The following is a 21,459-nucleotide window of genomic DNA, read 5'->3' on the forward strand; positions in this document are numbered from 1 at the left end:
AAAAGTTCAGGAGTGCTCCGAGAACAGTCTCTGGATGGGAGGGGTAAGAGAGTTCAGGAAAAGTTCAGTTTTTCCTCTTTCAACCCATCTATGTAAGGGGTGGATTCAGGATTCAAATGGATCTGCATGTTTCTTTACAGATCTTGTTTGAACTTGTCAGGACTTCATTCCATAGCTGATATCAGACAAATGGTTCATCAGTGAAGATGACAATCGAGAGAAGACCTTGAACCTGAACCCAGGCATTAGAGCAAGACCTGGACAGAGAAAGGCTCTGACGGCAGGGTCTTCTAATTCCTATTATTTGTCATTGCCATCAAGTTTTGGAAGTGATTAAGGCCCAGGATACTGGGGACTGGGGCTTGGTTCCTGTGGGTTGTTAACTATCTGAAAGTCTCCAGTGGCTGGGATTTTAAATCATCAAGGAAACTTGTGGCTCAATAGTAGACCAAGTCAAGTCAATACAATTAATACTGAAATAAAAATGTGTAGAGCATGTTCAAAGTCATAATCTCCGAGGCTTACAGGATCATGCTCTTTGCTGCATGGTGTAAATAATATGTTCTCCTCTGGCAGGATTACAAGAGCATATGACTGTGTAAAGTAAAATGAGTAATTTAGTGCAAACAGTGCAAAGAAACTTAAGAGTCAGAAAGACAGTGGACAGATAGGGCTGAAGCTGGAAAATTGATGGTAAAATTCAAAGCCATCATTGTTGGGAGGAAAAAAGCTTGGTTTTCTTGCTTGGGATCCAGTAATGTACAAAATGGATGCATAATTACACACACACACACACACCACACACACTACTGAGTCCATTTAACATTGTTCATATATGCATCTATACATGTGCCCGTTTGAGGTTGGGCTACGTATTTGGGGATTTTTCTCTGGAAGAAACCAGTTCTCCTTCAAAGCTCCCAATGACTTCCTGTAGCTGTAGGAGTGCAATCGAGTGGAATCTCTCCTGTCCACATCAGCATTGCATCTGATGTTGCCATTATACCAGTTTTCATCAGGAATACAGTTGAGATTTCTTGGGTACATTTTCCGAGTTCTGGCGAGGGCACACTGTCTGGCAGCAGGAGCTCTGTCTTCTGTGTCTTACAATCTTTCAGCCCTTCTTCACATTTCTTTTCTCAGCCTTAGGTGTAAGTGTTGTTTGCATATGTCTACTTCTGAGTTCCAAGGAAAGGAATATATGAGTTTACTAAGTTAAAAGGCATGAGGGTTTTGTTGTTTGTTTGCCAACATAGGGTTTTGTTCTTACTGCAGAGGGCTGAGATAGTGAAACCAAAGAGATTATAACTTCGAATTTAACTAGAATGAGATAAATCCTAGAATATTATGTTGATGTATGCATGAATCATACATTTTGTTTAAATGTACAAGATAAAGAGATAAAATCAAACCTTATAGTTATTTTCATGGATAGTTAGTACAAAGGGATTGGATATTTCATAGCATTGTGAGATCTATGGAACATATTAAGTATAGCTATATACCAAAACATACAAAGTACACATTTTGGCAGCTAAGCCATCTGTAAGATGAGCATCATTTTAATTTTTTCAAAGTCTGACAGAAAATGCCAAGAAGCATCTAAGAGGAAACAATCGCACTGCGGTATCTCTGCAGAGGTCCTAGGGCTTGGTCTCTCACTCTGTAAGGCCACTTTAGGAAGAAAGTAATGGGTGGCCTACCTATACTCTTTGCTTCAGACCCTAGTGAATGCCCAAAGAAGACCCCTGTGTCCTGGGACTCAGGGTATGCAGGGAGCAAATGCAGAGGCTGAAGGATGGGCATAAACAAACAACATCTGATCACATGCCATCATTCTGCCACCCCAGCTGGCTCCTCCTGCTATTACCCAACAGCAAGTATAGAAGTCATGGTTTGTGTTTATTTCTTTTCTTTCTTTCCACCTTCACCATTCCTTAAAATGTATTCATGTTATTAACATAATTTCTTCCATTCATAGAAGTAGGATAAATAGATAGATAGATAGATAGATAGATAGATAGATAGATAGATAGATAGATAGATAGATAGATAGATGTGAGTTTGTATGTAAAATTCCCTAATGCTGTCATTCAGAAGAAATCACTATTATTTTGTTGATTGTTCTTGCAGATTATGTTTCCTGCTTGCTCTGAGCTGTCTATCTGGACTGAAACATCATGAAGCTAATTTAACTTGATTTCTATTCTAAATGAAATAGTAACTATTCAAGCTCCAAAATATTTATTTATTTAAAATGAGAAAATAAATGTTAATCAATGTAGTTATAAGTGCTAAAAATGCTACATTTTATCTAAGTTTCCACTTTTTGCTTCTGCTCAGGTGCTTCTGTCCTATGACATGTGAATTTCAGTATGAGCAAGAATTGTAGTATATAAAGTTGAGACATACAGGCGAATCAATTTAGTGAATTTTATTTTTTATTCCATTTTATTGAACACAGAATGAGACTAACACAAACAGGTAATTCTCTCTCTCTCTCTCTCTCCCTCCCTCCCTCCCTCCCTCCTTCCCTCTCTCTCCCTCTCCCCATTGCCTTCTGGATAGATAAAGGCAAGGGCTACTTACTTTATTAGAACAAACTAAGGCTATTTCCAGCTGAACAACTACACTGAGACAATGCTTGCCAGATACATCTCAATATAAAAGGGAAATGCACATTCCAAGCATAAATCTATCAATCTTAATTATGTTACCAACAATGGACAGCATGTAATTAAAAGAATTTTAAGACACACAGAAAAACCAAGCACAGGGTTTGGTTTTTGTTTTTGTTTAAAGAAATAAAGCAAATCAACCCCGAAACAGAGACAGGCTTAGAATAGTGAGAAATCATTTAAAAACTTTACATTTTAAATCATCAAAATGATTTAAAATCAGTGTCATTCCTGTGGTTAAGAATTCCTGTGAGCAATATACCTGGGCAAGTATAGAGTTTAAGGAAGAAAAATGGAAACAGACAAATGGTGATTTTTGTGTATCAAAATTAAAGAGACTTTCTTTACCACTAATCACGTGACAAGAGATAGAATGTGGACACAGCAGAATTCTAGAGGAACAAACCTCCCTCCATGTGTGAGTGACATGACGTTAACCATGTGACAAGGTTGACTATAATGTGTTTGGGCTCCTAAGAAAGAAACGGAAAGGAAGAAGAACATGCAGATGGTCAGTACACTGTACTGAAGAGCCAGCCCACTGCCACAGACTAGGGAACTCCACCCTGTTGAGAAATATGAATCTTTTCTGATTTCTCATTGGTATCTTCTTCCTATGTCCACCAGAAGAAGAGATACCATGTGAGTTGTAGATATTGGCCAAGTTCTACTCCACTAACACCCCCGGAGTAACATAAAATATCTTGAGACAAATATGGCAGTTCGACAGGGGGCACTGAGGCTTCTTAACTTTTGATTGTCTGAAGTCCTTCAGTCTCTTGTTCCTTTGTGTCTTCAATAAGAAGCAAGAAGAAATGGAGGGCTCAGGTTTTGGCATATTAGCTTATAACACAGTCGGGATGTCTACAGTGGTACCTCGTGTCCCTCAAGTGTTGGAGCTGCTGTTGAAGTGCTCTGCGTTCAGCTTCCTGCTTTGCCTTGATTCTATCAGCCTCTTCCTAAAATGCAATAAACAGAAACATAGAAGCTTAACAACAACAAAACCCTAGGATCAACTCTGGTCTCATTCCTAAACCATTGGCATTTCCCTACTTAAGTCAATTGATTGTAAGGAAGACAATCCCTGAAAAGCTCACTTCCATCAGTATATGTCGCCTACAAACATTCTATCACATTTCATCCTTTTTCTCCAGTTTCAGACATAGCATATATCAATCTCTGAGCTGTTAGTGTCTTTAGAATTCCATTCCAACACAGTCTTCTTCCTCAGATGGAGAAATCTCCTTGGTAATCTCAGTGACATATTCACTTCAGTTCTTACCTACACATGGAATAGTGGCAGATATTTTTCTACAAGAGGCTGTATACAGAGCACTGAGGTGACAACCTGCCACCCAGAGTGTCAAGTGCAGCCCTCTGAGTCCTGGCTGAAGATTAGGGTGGGTTCGCCACACTTTGATTGGCAGCTAGTGATTGTCCACTTTGCTTTTCAGGAAAGCACGGGATATCAAAACTATGTTAGAGTAGCCCCTAAGAGAGCTACTGCCTGTAGACATACTCGCAAGCCAGGGAATGGATAGGGACAGTGTTTTAGGATTGATAGCTAAGAATTTCACATCCACTCTGCAGAAGCAGCAGTACTGAAGTTCCCGCCTGCAAGCTTGTGTGGTGTGTGATGCCTGCATTTGGCCTATTTTTGTGGGAAGTCACAGAATTCACCTGAGTGCTAGGAACACAAGAGTTCTTCTTCATGATGGTTAGATCAGTGAATTCATCCAAAGGGCTTTGTACCTGATAAACCATGCATACTGCTTCCTAAGTGCTGAAGGACTAAAGAAACAAAGGTGTAGACCATGAGAAACAGCAATGGGTAAGACAAAACAGGAATGAAGACACAGACTATAAACTTCCTGTAAAAAAACCAAACAACAACAAAAACCCACCATGATCAAGACACATGATGGTCTAGAGCAGAGGTAGTTAATGTGATCAAGAAATGCCTCCATTCTTATTTAATAATTGATTATGCACACTCTGTGCCAAACATCATTCTAAATCCAAATATTTAAGCATTTACTATCATAATCTTGTAAAACACATGTGGTTGCTGCCTCTACACTGCACCTGTTGCGCCAGGAAACATTCCTGAACCCCCCAAAAGACCACCAAGGAGCTGATCCCAAGGCAATCACATTGGGGTCTCTATTCAAGCCCAAGCTTTGGGCTCCCTGACAACTCTGACCCAGCAGGAAGGTGGATCTCTAAGCCTAGTTTTAGGCAAGCATTTATAGAGGCAAGAATAGGGTATCTAGCCTAAAACACATCTGATTAGGGGGACATCATTATGGTCTTTAACATAATTGGCTGATGCTGGGAATCAAACCATAAACAACTTTTGCTTTTTTTTTTTTTCTGATTGGTGGTTATTAGGAAGTGAAGTGCCAGGGGAAGAACTACAACCTTGGGGTATAGATTTGTTGAAGAATAACCTGGAAACTGGTACTGAATGCAGGTTTTGTTGGGGACTGCGGTAGCCTAGAAATCGGTGCTAGGTGTCAGTTTGTTAATTAACTTGAGTTCAACCTTAGGTCAGGTTCTGTAAGATAGAGTCTAAACCCAAAAGATTTGGGTCTCTCATTCCTCCCTTTCTCAGGTAACTAGGAGGCCCAAACATGGCGTTTTCTGGAGCTCATAGGCTTTGTTGTCTAGGTTTTGGAGGGACTGATAGTGACTCTTTATAACCATAACCATTTAAGTCTCTCTAATGTTTAGTAAGGCCCTCTCTAATTCCGGCCATTGATTTTCTGACTATCTCTGCATGGAGCCTAGAGAATCTTGGAGGTGGGACATGTTATCTCATAACATAACTAGCCATGTCTTAGAGGGGGTCAGGGTTGTCATCTCCCAGTTCTTATGATGGCCCTGCAGCTTGTGTCATGTGGGTGAAGGGTCCATCAATGGGAGACAGGAAGAGTCCTGAGGCTGAGTTTCCTCTTGCTGGTCAGGTCCTCTTCAACTGCAAATGGATATGTGATGGATCTACCACTGTCATCCTGTCAAACTTCAGGGCAATGGATGGTGTCAAGATGATAACACAGAAACATTTAAATGAGATTTTAATGACCCCTGGCTGGAGGGAGACCTGTTTCATAAAGAACATGAAGTGTAGGCCAAACAAGTTTATGAGCCCCTTGGACACCTTTGAGATCATCTAGCAATTGGCAATCATTGAACCCAGGGATGCCCTTTGCCTGTACGTCAAGAATAATGCGGGATGGTAACGCAAACATGATTTTAAAAGGGTGAGTCCCATCTGGTAAGGGGGGAGGGGTGGTGGAGGAGTTTTACACCCAGTAGAGAGAGAAGGGAAAGAGAGTTAACTCAGTCATTGCCAGTGTCTTAGTTAAGGTCTCTTTTAGAGTTTTGCTCATTCTCTCTACCTGTCCTGAACTCTGGGGTCCATATGCACAATAAAGTTCCCAATCAATCTACAGAATACTGGCTAGTCTCTGACTTACATGGGACAAAAACACTGGTCCACTGTCTGACCCTATCATCTGAGGAAGTTCATACCTTTGGTAGTATGTCCTCTAAGACCTTCTTTGTCACCGTGGATGTAGTTTTATGCTTGCTGAGGAAATCCTCAGTTCAAACTGAAAAGGCATCTATAAACATCAGTAAATATTTACATCTACATTTTCTTGGTTTTTATCTCTGTGAAGTCTGTCTCCCAGTAGAGTCTAGGCTTTGTGCCTCTGAACCAACTGGCAGGGTTCTTCTCATTATCCACCATATTAGTTAGCTGGCAGGCTTTACCAGTTTTGACCATCTCAACTATCTTTGAGTTGGCACCCGAAATCCAGATATTAGCAAATCCTGTATTATATAGACGCCCATGTGGGAAGAGCGGTGGATCTTCTGAGAGTGTGTAGTCCCATTTCTTCTGGCTCAAGGAGTTTGTAATCTGCTGTTCTCTACCATCCAACATAACGCTGTGTCATGGGAAAATTTCTAGTCCAGGTTATGCCATCTTTTGAATACTTAGGCTGGTCAGGGAGTATAGGGTCCCCTGGCTCCTGGGAAGTCAAAGGCAAGAGAGATTGTTGTCCTCTGAAACTGGGTCTTTTCCTTTCTGGTGTCCCAAGCAATGGATGATGGCCAGCTTTTTAGGCACCCATAGAGCCATTAGTAGGGAGAGGATTTTTTTTCTTTATATTTGATAGTCTTTTCTTTTGCCGTTAGGTCTCTCTATATAAATAGGCCTGTGGACACAAGCGGTAGTAAAGGCATTGTGCCTTCCCAGCTCTAACACCTTGGTTAGAGCTATCAGTTCAACTTTCTGGGCTGACATTCCTGCCAGGAGTGGCTCTGCCCATATGATCTCAGTATTTGAGACAACCACTGCTACAGCATACCCCTGTCCCTTCTCAATGGAGCTGTTGCCATTGATGAACCATACATCCATCAAGGGGATATCCTGAAGATCTGATCTGGTTCCATGGATATGGGTCAAAATGTCTGAACAGTAATACAGAGGCCCATCAAGGCCTGGGTCAGGCAGCAGGGTAGACGGGCTAAGGGCAGCTGGACCTGAAAGTTTATCTTAGGGGGATTTAAGAGGAGAGACAGGTAACGAGTCGTTCTGGCATTGGTGATAGTCAGGATTTGGCCCAGTGACAGCTTGTCAGCATCCTTATCCAGGAGGGCTGTAGGTGTTGTAATGCACAAAAGAGGGAGGGGGACAATCTCTGGCAACTGGGACTCAGCTCTCTCATCCATAAAGAGATAGAAGGGCTTAATCTCTTCTGGCAACCCCAAAGCTGGTATAGAAATTGCTTTCTGGCCTCGGAGAGCCATCTCTGACCTTCTCTTAATATGTTTCCCCCAGATCTAGGGAGGCCACTTGTAGTTGGCAGAGTAGGGCCTTCGAGATAGTCTAAATTTCCCAGGGTTTCTAGGAGGCCTTTCTAGGCATTTTTGTTTGGTTTCTGCAGACCCCAAGAGGTCATTTATAAACTGTTGAAGAGAACTCTTCAGATTTCAGCAAGACAGAATGTTGAGCTCTATTACCAACAAGGAAGTGGGCAGGTTTTCTCTTTCCTTTCTAAGTGGGGGCATTTTCAATCTTTAAGGTCCCCCCCTTTATCACTTTTTCTAGAAGCCATCTGTTTCAGACGTCTCCTATGGTCCTCTGGTTCAGCGGTGGCAGCCAACAGGATCTTTGCCAGATCTTGAATCTGTTGCTTCTGCTCTTTTCTACTGTCTTTTCTCTGTTTCTCTTCCTTCAACTGCTTTTCCTCTGCACTCTAGTATTATTATTATTATTAAGCATTTTCTCTGCCACTCAGACTTTTTTTTCCCTTAACCTCTGAACCCTTTGGAGCTTTTTCTTAGTACCCGGTGCTGTCTGATTGATAAAAGCTACAGCTGCTGCTGCTTCTGCTTTGGAATGTCCCTATGAACGTTTCTAAGAAAGCTGCAGACCACTCCTCATTTCTCTGACTAATACCTTATTTATCTTTGGCCAAATTGGTGGGCTGTCTTACAGCCACTTCGAGACCTGCCAGTCAGCCTGGCAGTAAGACTTAGAGTCTCTCCTTAGCGTTAGCAGGGTTGAAGTCCTAATCTGGGTGGGTTGAAGGGAAAGCCAGCCTCAATAGCTTCCTGGTTGCTGGTGGGTTCCCCAGTAGGGCCAAGAACCAGTTTCCTAGCCTCTGTCTGTGATGAAGAGAACCTGCAAGAGCTTTTGGCAATCAGGCCAAGTGGGCTGGGTGGGTGGGGGTGGGGGTTAAAGAGGACTATTTCTAAGAGATTAATTACTGTAAAGGAGGAGTTCTGAGTTCTCTAGTTATAAAGTCACTAGTTGCAACAGGCCAATAGTGATGAGGTTGGTTTTCTTGATTACCAACCAGCCTTTCTGTGCACAAGAGCAGGATGAAAGACTCGGGCTCAGAAGGCAGCCCCCTGTGGTATCAGAGTTGCTGCCTGTGGTACAGCTGCTATCCCACCTGAGGGACTGAATAAGGTGGGGCTGCCTGTTGTCTGGAGAGGAAAAGTTTTCCTAATGATGACAGAAAGATTTTGTCCCCTAGTTTTAACTTAATGGAGTTGAAGGCACCTGTCCTATATTAACATCTATCAAAATAGCCCCATAACAGAGACAATAAACATAAAACATAAGAAAAAAATTGTCTTTTAAACTTGTCCCTTCCCTTCAGGAAGGAACAAAAGTAACTAGATCAGTGGGTGTTCTTGGCTCTCCAAGGCCATGCCCACCCCAGACCAGAACTCAGAATGTCTTCTGGTCCCATGTGGCCAAGGTCCCCTGGCATGCCTGCTTTAACTGCCTCTGCCTACAGATACAGATTTAAGGCCTCATTTCAAAACAGAATTACAGACGTGGCACCACTCAGAGTTTACAAACAAAGACACAGGCAAGAATTACCATACGTAAACACATGGACAGACTCACAGACTCAGACAGACATTGAGACCTTCAGGGTTGAGTCCTGGAGGCCTTGGAGTTCCTGGCCAATACACCAATATGTTGTGCCAGAAAACATTCGTGAACCCCAAAAAGACCACCAAGGACCCGATTCTGAGGTAATCGAATTAGGATCTAGCCTCAAGTTTGGGCTCCCCATCAACCCTGACAAAGCAGGAGCTCTGAGCCCAGTTTTAGATGAGTATTTATAGAGGCAAAAAGAGAGTATCTAGCCTAATACACATCTAATTGGGAGGTGGGGAGCATTATGGCCTTTAACATAATTGGCTGGTGCTGGGAGCCATAAACTTAACTTCTGTAACCTTGGGGTGTAGATTTGTTGGGGAATAACCTGGAAAGAGATGCTAGATGCAGGTTTTGTTGGGGGTGGGGGGAGGTAGCCTGGAAACTGGTGCTAGGATGTCAGTTTGTTAGTTAACATGAGTTCAACCTCAGGTCAAGTTCTCTAAGATGGAATCTGAACCCAAAAGATTTGGTCTCTCACACCAAAGTACAGAGAGAGGGGACAACTTGCAAAAACATATTTGGTAAAAGGTGGTACTGGGGTTGACGCCCCACAGTCTGGCTCTAGCATCCCTGCCCTGAGCTATCACCTGAGCCCGTCTCTCCTCCTCAGACCGTCACCTTGACAGATGGGAGAGGGATGAGTAGCTGAGTGACACTTGAGAGGGAATTAGTTCACAAGTACCTGGGCCCTCTGCTTCAGGATCCTCTCTTGCTCTCGCGCAAATCTTGCCTTCTCCATCGCTATTTGCCACAGTTGCTCTTGATGCTGTCTCTCTATCTCTGCTTTCCTTTGCTCTTCCTGGATGCGAATAGCCTCCAACCTCTGTGCTTCAAGCCGGGCAGCCTCTGTTCTTTCTTGCTCCGCTGAGGAAAAGGAAAACAAGACACTAGGAAAACTACAGTGCTCTCTGCTTGCAAAGGCAGGCTGTGCTAGTGTTAGCTTTCCTGTACATCATGTAATACTGGCTCCATTTCCTGCTCACCTTTCCTCTGGATCTCCTTGTCTGTGAGAACCTGGTCTGTTTGTAGAATTGTATGGCTCACTGTTTCTTTGGCGTTCAAATAGGTCTGCAGCACTTCCTCAGCCTGGAACTCCCAAAAAGATGCTGTTATAATTAGGAAATGCTAATTTGCAACCTGAGAAATGTCTTTATTTCTTCTCTCGCTATCTCTCCTTCCTGAGGGATGCTCAGCCAGTACATACATGATGGGACTCTCCATCAATCCTCATGCATGGGAATGATACTAGCCAGGCCAGTCACAGCACCCAGGAATGCTACAGGAACCAGTCTTATTTATGGGTATATAAACATGAACATTTGGGTGTTTTAAAAAACTAATATGGGTGCTGGAGCAGATACACTTGCTTCCTCTGAGGTGTACATCTCTATGGGCAAGCTAAACTTGGGGCATCTGAGACTTTTGTTTTTGTTTTAGTTTGCTTTGGCAGCAGGTGGGGGAGCTGCTTGGAAACCAAGCCAACAATCAGGAAAACAAAGCATAAAAATGAAGTAGAGGTTGGAAATAAATAATAAAGTAAGGAGAATGAATTACATCATTTGAACCCTGGAATGTATCTACACATGGACTAAAAGCCTTTTAAGCCAATCAGTTACTTGATTTCCTTAAACTGGCTTCACTAACGGAGATTCTGCCTGTGTCATCCCAATTAGTCCCTTTGATGGTCATTAACCTCGATGGCTACCACGGAAGTCTAATGATCACAGCGATGGTTTGCGTTTATCTACAGCGGTCAATGAAGCTCTCCACCATAACATCTGTGTCAGGCACATGTCCAGGCAGCAGAAGAGAAACTCACGGGCAGAGACATAGAGCACATCACTTCACCTGTACTGGGGATGAAGGATACCTGTGTTCCCTTCCCTGGCTGCTGACGGTAATTTGCCTTTAGCTCTTCCATCCTCTGAAGGAAGAGCTTGTGGCCTCCTGGTTTGTGATAGAACTCCTGTGCCACCTCTTGTTCCAGAGGCTTAAAAATACTCAGAAGTAGGGTTGAGCAGAGGGCTGCAGAAGCATCCACGTTCTTCTTACAAATCTCATCCTGCTTTGCACTTAGTAGGTTCTATAGATGGACCAAAACAAAACAAAAATACAAACAAACACAAACATGGAGACCTTAGATACACTTCAGCATTTCTGAGAATTGTTTTTTCAAAAGAATCTACATTTTATTTTCTTAGAAACCTAGGGAATGTATATAAGATTATATCCTTATCGAAGCTGGGAACGTTGTAAGAGGAATAGTCTGTGAACAAAGTTATGTTTATTTGGCACTAGAAGTTTCTTCATTTTTTAAACAGCAGATTAACTAAGTTGTTTTATTAAGGGAAAGTGAGGAAGAACTTGTATGAGTAGGGACACCCTGTCATGTTCTTTTTATTCCTTCATAGCTTGACATTTTGCTGCATTTATACAGTTGAGACTCGCTCCTGGTTTCCATTGTAACCTCCTCTCACCTTTTCTCCGTTATCCATAGAAACCCTTCTTAGTGTGTGTGTGTGTGTGTGTGTGTGTGTGTGTGTGTGTGTGGTGTGTGTGTCCCATTGAATTTAGTTAGGATTAGTTGAAACTCTTTTAGCAAGAGATTACTTCTACCTTAGATGTGATTTTTATGATTGCAGAGCTCTACTGGGCACCATAACTTTAAATGCAATCAACTTCATAACAACATTTTTTTTCAGATTTTCTACCTCAAGATGAGTGTGAAATCGCCAGGCGTAGTGGCGTACGCCTTTAATCCCAGCACTCGGGAGGCCGAGGCAGGCGGATTTCTGAGTTTGAGGCCAGCCTGGTCTACAAAGTGAGTTCCAGGACAGCCAGGGCTATACAGAGAAACCCTGTCTCAAAAACCAAAAAAAAAAAAAAAGAAAAAGGATGAGTGTGAAATCGAATCACTGTCTTCGACTGCTTATTCTACATTCATTGTATCTTAGTAGATGTGAAGGCAATTCTATCTACTTGATCAGTAAAGTGTAAATACTTTCTTAATGAAGAACTTTAATAAAGTAAAATAATTTTTTCCCATGGGGAGAACATAGGACAGGTGGGAGGATGTGTGTGTGTGTGTGTTTGTGTGTGTGTGTGAATGTCAAGATCCTTAAATAAACTCAGACCAAGGCCACATAAGTGACTGTCATCTCTTTGCAGACTAGTGGTAACTGATTGTTTTTATTAGTTTTATTGTATATCTTGCAGAAGTATTCTTGCCTTCTGTGACCCTGATGTCTATTACAAATACAGAAAATAATGACCTCCAATTCTTTCTGGAAACACTCATCCTCATCCTTGAAAGAATGCTTCCTGAAGATTTCTATGGCCTCTCGCTCACAGGTCCGGTGCAGGTCCAGCAGCTCCTGGAGAGTCTCTGTGGGCAGCTGCACCTTCTCGCTCATCAGCTGATCATAGTGACCAATGGCCTTTTGCACTGCTGCCGAGTTCTCCCTCCGGGCCAAGGTTACCACTGTGTTCTCTATGGAAGGCAGAGCCCCGCTGTTGATGGCATCGACATAAGTCAGCACCAGGCTTTCTAGACCTTCAGAAAAGGAAAAGATGTTTGTATCACGTCCAGGAGTCTACACGAATTCACTCTGATAATGCTAACTATGTATTTCCTGAAGTCTTTCAGTATTCTGGACAATATTCAAATGGCCCAGACGAACTATATGATTAAGAAGACAGGTTGTTCTTTCTTTGAGGAAAAACATATGTAAACAACAACAAAACATAAGCTAGTCTTTGTTGAAAGAAGAAAAATAGAATTCTCAAGATCTATGTGATGGCCTACATTTTATCCTCCTACATAAAGAAATAAGATGATCATATCAAAGTTGTGGTTATAAATTTGATTAAAATGTTTTAAGTCTTTGCTTCTTTAAGTTTCCTTTCCCTTTTTTTTCCCTCTCAGTTTTCTATTTCATTCACCTTTTCCCTTTTTTGTTTTGTTCCATCACAATCAAGGTGGTATAAGTTAATTTCCTCTGTAAATAGGATTCAGTGATCTAGATCTTATTCTTCGCCAGAACTGCCTCGTTTTTCTTCCTTGCCAGCTTCTTAATGAAGGTAACACAGATTCCTTTCATGTTATCATAAGCATTTGCCAAGTTCAAAATCATGGGGTTCTGCATTAAGATGCAATCATCAAATACTGTGTCACATAATAAAAATTCACTTGTGTAGATATGGTCAACCCACGTGAGTTAATGTGTTTCAAGAGTAAAAGCTTCTCTCACTTCACATCTTTGTTCTTATTAAACTTGATGTACCTCTGAGGTTTTACTAAACAAATACTAGAAGTGTATTGGTTTCTGAACACAGTACACTGAATTTCCATCATGACTAATACTGACCCATTTGTCAATTCATCAACAAAGATTCTCTGTGTGTCCATTACTCTCTATGATGAGTTGGAATAAAATCTTTTAAAAAGTACTCACGAGGCCCGTTGACCTGGATGCCTCCTGGAAGAGTCTTGGTCTTAGAATGGGTGAAGATGTGAGAACAGAATTCTGAAACGTCCTGCACAAAATCTGAATTCAGCTCCTCGTTGCTGAGTGTTGGAAGCTGGGAAAGCTTACTTCCAAGAGCAGGAGCGTCAAAAACAAAGCATTTCTTTACTGGGAAGAACTTCTGTATGCACAGCCGCGGTAGATTGAATGTTTGAGTTCTTTCATCACTACCTAGAGAAGGAAATACAAGATTTGTCTATAATATAATTTATATCCACTTTAATCTATATGCTTTATATAAATGTCCTTTCCCCTGATACTGCATAAAGATTTAAACCTAACTAGTAAAGGAAACAATAAAAGAGAGAAATTTGTTCAATAACTGGAGACTAATGGAATTTAATATTGAAACTGTTAGTTCATTTTCAATTAAATAATCACTATTATTTTATAGAAGTGCTTGGAAGGGAAATATGGAAAATGATATACTTAGCTGCATTATTAAAAAATAATCCTGGGTACTTTTCTTTCTTTTTCCCAAACAGAAGCTCTGTTACCTTGCTTCAGCTTCAGTGAATTCTCCAGATATTCATCTGATGTGATGGCATGCCCATTGGCTTCCAGGTCCAGGAAGAAATCTCTCAGAGTCCACACCAAGTCTGGGAAGAAGCTCATGTCAGCAGGTCCCTCACCCTCAGTTTGATTGGAATCAGAGGAGTTTCTTGTCCGGAGCAAGTCTGTCAGTTCTGTCACATTGCTGAGACACAATTGAGGAAAGCTGCCAGAAGCGGGGCTGCATCTAAGGCTGCCTTAAACCTCTTCTACACTCACTGAATCAACCACACATCAATGACATGAATGAGGTTCTTTTCTTTGTTTCTACTCTACATCATGTTTTAACATGTGTGCACATGTGTGTGATGTACACAAGAGTTTGCGTTTGTGTGTGTGCGCACTTCTATGTGTGCAGATGTATGTATATGTTGAGGCCAGACATTAGTACTGGATATCTTCTTTTAGTACTCTCCACCTTGATTTTTAGGACAGAGTCTCTTGCTGAATGTGAAACTGATTGGTGTAATAAGCCCTTGGTGCCTGTCCACACCCATACTCAGCCTGGGGTTATAGGTACACACTGCCATGCCTTGCTTTTTGTGTGGATGCTATGGATCCAAATTCATGTCCTTGTTTCTCTGTGACAAAGACTGAGACCTTTGTCACATGAGAATTTCACTGACTGAGCCATCTCCTTAGCTCCTGTATTTAATAGTTACTAGTCTACCAGGTCTCATAGGTGTACAGGTGGCAGGCTCTCTCCAGACCAGTGATGTCCTGGACCACAAAAGGATACTGCAATAGGTCAATAGCCCCCTGGTCAATTTTGTTCATGGTGTTGTATACAAAGGTGCTACTGAGGAGGATTGCTAGTGCAATGATCTGAGTATCATTCTTTTCATCATCCTGGAAATGAGAACAAATGTGAAGCACGTCTCAGGTCATTCTTGAGGGAGTACCACTAAAAATCAGATGTTGATGTGCAAACACTAACAAAAGAAACAAGAGTATTTTCAGGGATGCATATTGCATGCTCTTGTCGTCAGTAATTTTATAATGATCTGTTACTTGCAAACTCACTAGTCTTTCTTCTAATGATTCCTAGGTAGTTGCAAAATGAATAATAGAGTTAATGTCTATCTAAGTGTTTATATTTATATTTAATACCTAAAATACTTAAAACTAAAGTTTTACAGGGGCAAACAGAACTTACACATGATTGATATATATATATATATATATGTGTGTGTGTGTGTGTATATATATATGTATATATATGTATATATATATCAAAGACAATGCTGTGAAATGAGTTTATAACTGTTTTTTCCATGGTGCAGATGAGTAAGTCAAGTTCAAATTATGGCGTGTCATCTTTGAATCTTACCAAATCATAAAAATTTAAAAAGAACAAACAAACAAACAAAAGCTCTTTCACAATGGACATCCAAGAGAATGATCTAGCAATGTCCCAGAACTTGGCCACACTGGTTCATAAAACGCACATCTTCCCAAATCCAAGGAGGATTCTACATTGGAAGCTTGAAGTCGGTGGTGATGGAAACATTTAGGAAAAAGTCAAGTGCTGCAAACTGAAGTGCTGTATTGTGCTGAGGGGTGTGTTCAACACTTACCAGCATTAATGAGAAAATGCCCATGCTGTCCACTGTTTACACAATGAGTCAGAAAAGAGAAACAGAAAAACATTTGGGAAGACTTTTTCCTTTTTGACAAAATCATGGAACTACAGGTACTATAAGCATGGTTTAGGCAACTCGATCTAATCAGTCATCCACTATTAGTCCATAATCTCTCCAGGGCTAGGTTTGTAACAGTGATTTTACTCCCACCCTCTTTAAGTACCTTGGAAATATTTAGTAATCACAGTTCTGATTCTGCCTTGGGAAGATATTTTTTTCCACTCCTTGCATACAAGCTCTGACTATTTAAAAGTGAGGAGAAAAATATGAGGTGTTGGCATTTAGTCTAGACTCTACTCCTCTTCTCTCTCTCTCTCTCTCTCTCTCCCTCTCCCTCTCCCTCTCCCTCTCCCTCTCCCTCTCCCTCTCCCTCTCCCTCTCCCTCTCCCTCTCCCTCTCCCTCTCCCTCTCCCTCTCCCTCTCCCTCTCCCTCTCCCTCTCCCTCTCCCTCTCCCTCTCCCTCTCCCTCTCCCTCTCCCTCTCCCTCTCCCTCTCCCTCTCCCTCTCCCTCTCCCTCTCTGTCTCTCTCCCAGACCCTCAACCCCCACCATGTTCTGAATAAACTCTAGTGTATACTATACATTGTGTGGCTGGTCCTTCAGAGGAAGGGATGCCTCAGCATGGACCCACAGAGGCACCCCCTTCCCCCTACACCTTATCACACCTCCACCTAACATGGTTCTTCATTCTTTATTTTTATAAAACACAGCATGCGGAGGTCAACTGAAAATACCAATTCAACTGGTGGTGAGAAGGGAAATCCCTGCTTTATGAATATTTCAAGTCATGAGGAGATGAATCCCATCCAAATAGAATCCTCTCTCCTTACCTTCTCCACATCTCCCAGTCCTTCAGTATCAAGCAGAACCAAAGTGTGATCTTGCTTTTGGGGGTGGGGCACACACCACATCCAGATCCCCTTGGTGTGAGACTGTACAGTGGATCCAACAGAAAAGCCTGGGAAGCAAGCAGGAGAGATGGAAGAGGGGTCTGGAATCCATGTATTCCCTTGAGAATTTAAGCTAAGATGTAAGGGAGCAAAGATGACAAGACAGTGCACATGGCCAGTGATGGTGGGAACGGATGCAGAGGAATGGGCAAATAATACTAAGGACTGAAAGTTGGGATCTGATGGGTTTTTGAAGCATCATTTCATGCTTCTAAAAAATTGGTAGTTTGAATTTATTTCATTGAATTTATTTCACTGATGTCTTACTTCTTAAAAAAGGAACATGTTTTGCCCTTTTTCCAGAAACATATTGAGGAATAAACACATGCTAAGTCACAGAAAGAGAGAGAGAGAGAGAGAGAGAGAGAGAGAGAGAGAGAGAGAGAGAGAGAGAGAGAGAGAGCTTCTCCTTTATCTCCAATCTGATGTCAACAGCAGCTGTGGCACAAACACAAGCTTTCTGTAGCCAGCAAGGTCCCCGACTTTCTCTCCTCATACCCTAGACTGGATGTGCTCAGTGTGTGTGGCTGGAGAAGACTCAGCAAACACTGTAGGTACTCACCGTTCTCCTTCCCAGCCAGCTTGTTCATCAGGTAGGATTTGCCTGTGCGATAAAGACCCACAATGGCTACCACCACCACTGGCTGTGTGATGGCAGACAGAATCTTCAGGGCTTCCTGGTTAGTTACTAGTTGTCCCTCGGTGTTCCCAATGAGGCACATGGGTTCTGGCATGTGAATCTCTGGGGCCATGTCTGCGAAGTTACTTCTCTGCAGGGGAAGAAATAGGGTGACCTGAAATTTCTAGTGTTTAAGGAAAAACATCTTACCCACTAAACCCTAGAACAAATGACCCGTTCGTTAGGTTTGCCCGAGTTTCTGAGAAATTGAAAAATAAAACATAAAAAGAAATAGCAAAACACAATAATTCCTGCACAGACCTGCAATAGCATACCCCACAACCTCTTAAATACTTGATACACACAGGAAATCCATATCCTTGGCCTCTCTATTGACAGTTAGTGTCTAGCTCATTCCACTGGCTTCTGGCTTGCCAATGGTCCTTGGTTTATACCTGCTGATTTCCCTGGAGAAAGTGGCTGTCACTCTGTGACCAAACTGCCTACTTTACTATTTATTATTCCCCAAGCAATAATGCCAACACACATCATTTTTTTAAAATTGCACATGTACTCTTTTTTTTTTCCAAAGAAAGCATCTTTTACACAGCTGTGAATGTCCTTTATTAGCCTCAAATTTTAAAGCCTGATCATTTTTTGAGACTGGCAAAGTTATTGAAAAGACATCATCCCTCCACTCTGACAGTTATCTAATGAAACAGTGTACACTGAATGATATAAGTAACACTTGCTTTTTTTTTTTTTTTTTTTTTTTACTGTTTTATTGTGGAGACAGCTATCTTTCATTTTAGTACTGATTATTCATTGGAGAAGCTAAAACGCCATGATCTCCATCAAGTTTATTTTTCATTTCAATATTAGCACAAAAAGACCTGAGCCTGTTTCACTAGCAGACATAAAAAGTATGTGTTCCTTTATTGTTGTATTTATGATCATAAAGACAGATTATCTCCTCATCCTCAGGCAGGGCAGGGCAAACCATGACTCAAGCCCTTGAGCAAGAAATCGAAACAGAAGCTGTTTGAATGGGAGCAGGCAGGGGAAGATGAATCACAGATGGAGCTACATTAAAGCATGGACATTAGGAAGTGCCTAGCACAAGCCCTTGCCAGAAAGCAGCCGAGAACTGAGAATCTCTGGTGCCAAGGGCTTTCCATTCCAGTCCATTCCTGGAGTGATAGTGCTACCCTGTGTCAACAGAATTCTGCTTGCCTTATTTGTACACAGCAGGAGTGAGAATGGTTCTTGCAGAGTATATTGGTGTGGGAAGCTTGCATTGATGATCTACAAGGCTAGAACAAGAATGGTACCAACCACAAGAAAGGTAGGGGGCTTATGGACCCTTGTGCTTTTGGATGATGTCAGTAACAGAAGAAGAAACTAATTTAAATGGGTTCTCAGCCTTTGTGAAGAACAGTAGTACTGTGCATCTCTAGCATTCACAGTATTTAAACATTGGCACCAAATGGTATCTGGATGGAATTCTTAATGCTTTTATCGGAGCCAAATCTCTGGTGTCATCGCATAGTGAATGTTCCCCAGCCATGTTCTTAAATTCATTATTCTGTCTTGTGTAGCTTGGCCTGTGACTCAGGAATACATTCTCTCTGTCAAAGTCTTACAACTTTTAGGGGGCTGGAGAGATGACTCCGCTGTTAAGAGCACCCACTGCTCGCCCAGAGGACCCAGATTTGATTCCAAAAACCTACATGTTAGATCACAACTGTCTGTAACTCCATTGCCAAGGGATCCAATGCCTCATGGACCTCTGTGGGCACCAGACACACATATGTTACATAGACATACAAACAGGCAAACACCCATAAACACACACACACACATACACACACACACACACATATATATATGTATATGTATACACATATACATAAATATACATATATATACATAAAACTAGATAAAATCGGGTTTTTATTTGTAGGTTCCACTTATATTGATTTCCAGTCTCATCCTTGCAACTGAGTAGCATTATGATGTCATTCAAGTCTTCCCTACAAGTCTGCTTCCTACAAGCCAGACGTAACCAAATCAATATGCATTTATATCAGTAGAGGGTTGGGCTGGAGATATTGGCTCAGTGATTAAGAGCACTTGAGGCTCTTGTAGACCTGGATTTTGTTCCCTTAACCCATACCAGGTGGCTCATAACTACCTATAACCTCAGTCCTGGGGGACTAAAATACACTCAGGCACACACATAAATAAAATAATTATTAAAAAAAGAACAGAAAGGAAAAGCAAAGAAGAGAAGAGAAGAGAAGAGAAGAGAAGAGAAGAGAAGAGAAGAGAAGAGAAGAGAAGAGAAGAGAAGAGAAGAGAAGAGAAGAGAAGAGAAGAGAAAAGACATGTTCACACAAGGGGGAGGACTCTAGGGAAGAAGGTCACCAAGAAATCTGAAAGTACTGAAAGGTGCTGGAGATGAACTTCTGGTGTTTGCTCGGTTTTTGCATTTATATTCTTATCTGCTCTTTAAGTATGATATGTATGAGGCACGGGACACAGCAAGAAGTCAAAAGAGTTCCCAGGAGCGATCCGAATAGCCAGACCATACCTGCCAGATAGGTCATTTTTGATTCGTCAAAGTATAAAGGTAGAGACAATATTGTAGCAGAGACAGAATCCAACACGAATAGGGTTTAAAAGTGAGTGACTGCCCAGGAAAAGCGAACATGGAACCTTTAAGAGATGGCAGTGCAGCGAAAATGCCCACTGCTGTCAGCAAACCTCTTCCTGTGTGCCTTGGAGTTCTCTCTCTCTCTCTCTCTCTCTCTCTCTCTCTCTCTCTCTCTCTCTCTCTCTCTCTCTCTCTCTCTCTCTCTCTCTCTCTCTCTCTCTCAGCTCTGGCTGTGAATTTGTCCCAAGCTCCAATGAGGACAAGCATCGGCCCACATATAGAGCCTTGCTGTCTGGGAATTCACCTCCCAACAATGGGAGCACTGGTTAGAGCCGCACGAGGCTCGTCTCAGACCTTTTTTTTTGCGTAGCTCACGCTTTGCTATTGTTCATGCAAACAGTATGGTTGCCTGCTATTCTGGAGGTGATTCTGTTCTAAACAGCAACTAGGGATGCCAAGAAGTTAGAACAAGCGGAGATCAACAGTTGGAAGTCATTTCTACTGTTCAGTTTAATCTCTTCACACTCTGCCCTCTCGTTAACAGGAAACAATAACGGCACTGAATAAACACTCGGACTGCTGGACAACGAATTCTGCTTCTCTGAGAACACTGCTGTTTAATCTTTAATGGGGCTGAGCCAGCACCCAGGCTAGGATGCATCCCATCCTGGATAAAGTAGTCTAAAAAATAAACCCTAACAGTCTCTTCCCACTCCAGGTCTTACCTTAAGAAAAACTGAAGCGCTGGAGCAGGAGCCAGTAAGAACACTGCTTCAAACGGGACTCTGCAAGAGGACAAACTCGTTGTACCCTTATTTATCTGTGCTTGGTTCTGAGAAATAAGGGCCAGCCCTGTGAATTTCCTTTCCTCTCCCAGAGAGCTGGGAGAGAACTTGATTATGAAACGCAAGAACAGGAATCTCCAAAAGGGTTCTCTAAACTGAAATTGAAACTACACAAGTTCAGACTGTCTAGTTGTAGGGGATTTTCAAAAGCAGAAGGCTTGAATGTCACTGAACTAGTTTCCCAGAAGTTGCCCACAATCTGAAAGAGAATGTTGACATCGTTTGTCATTGTTTCAAGCGCTGTTTATTTTATTCCGTTGAACTAGGGTGATAATTTTTATGGTTTTGAATCACATTTGTTTTGAAGGGAAACCTCATGTACTATTTGAAGACTCATTTTTTTTCTTTTTTTTAATTTTTAATATTTTTTATTACGTATTTTCCTCAATTACATTTCCAATGCTATCCCAAAAGTCCCCCATGAAGACTCATTTCTTACAATTGTCTCTGCATCCACTTAGGATAAAACTTGTTTTCGTTGGTAGTAGGTTAAACAAGGAACTCAGGGCGTCATGTTGT

General features: G+C 41.8%; 1 protein-coding gene and 1 pseudogene across 1 annotated transcript; both read right to left on the bottom strand.

The window, feature by feature from the left end:
- Positions 1 to 2,544: 2,544 nt before the first annotated feature.
- LOC110291318 (guanylate-binding protein 5) lies at positions 2,545 to 21,027 on the bottom strand. Its single transcript, XM_021158401.3, has 11 exons — positions 20,821 to 21,027; positions 17,383 to 17,590; positions 16,701 to 16,828; positions 14,968 to 15,077; positions 14,174 to 14,373; positions 13,605 to 13,847; positions 12,423 to 12,703; positions 11,021 to 11,233; positions 10,134 to 10,236; positions 9,833 to 10,014; positions 2,545 to 3,637 (listed from the first exon to the last, which is right to left on the bottom strand). The coding sequence occupies exons 2-11, from the start codon at positions 17,570 to 17,572 to the stop codon at positions 3,518 to 3,520; spliced, it is 1,770 nt and encodes a 589-aa protein (XP_021014060.1). The 5' UTR covers positions 17,573 to 17,590; positions 20,821 to 21,027; the 3' UTR covers positions 2,545 to 3,517.
- Positions 20,325 to 20,438, bottom strand: LOC147005436 (Nuclear RNase P; annotated as a pseudogene).
- Positions 21,028 to 21,459: the final 432 nt, after the last annotated feature.

This window comes from Mus caroli, unplaced genomic scaffold, assembly GCF_978045245.1.
Source record: "Mus caroli unplaced genomic scaffold, Mus_caroli_1 scaffold_3, whole genome shotgun sequence".
In the NCBI taxonomy this organism is placed as follows: domain Eukaryota; kingdom Metazoa; phylum Chordata; class Mammalia; order Rodentia; family Muridae; genus Mus; species Mus caroli.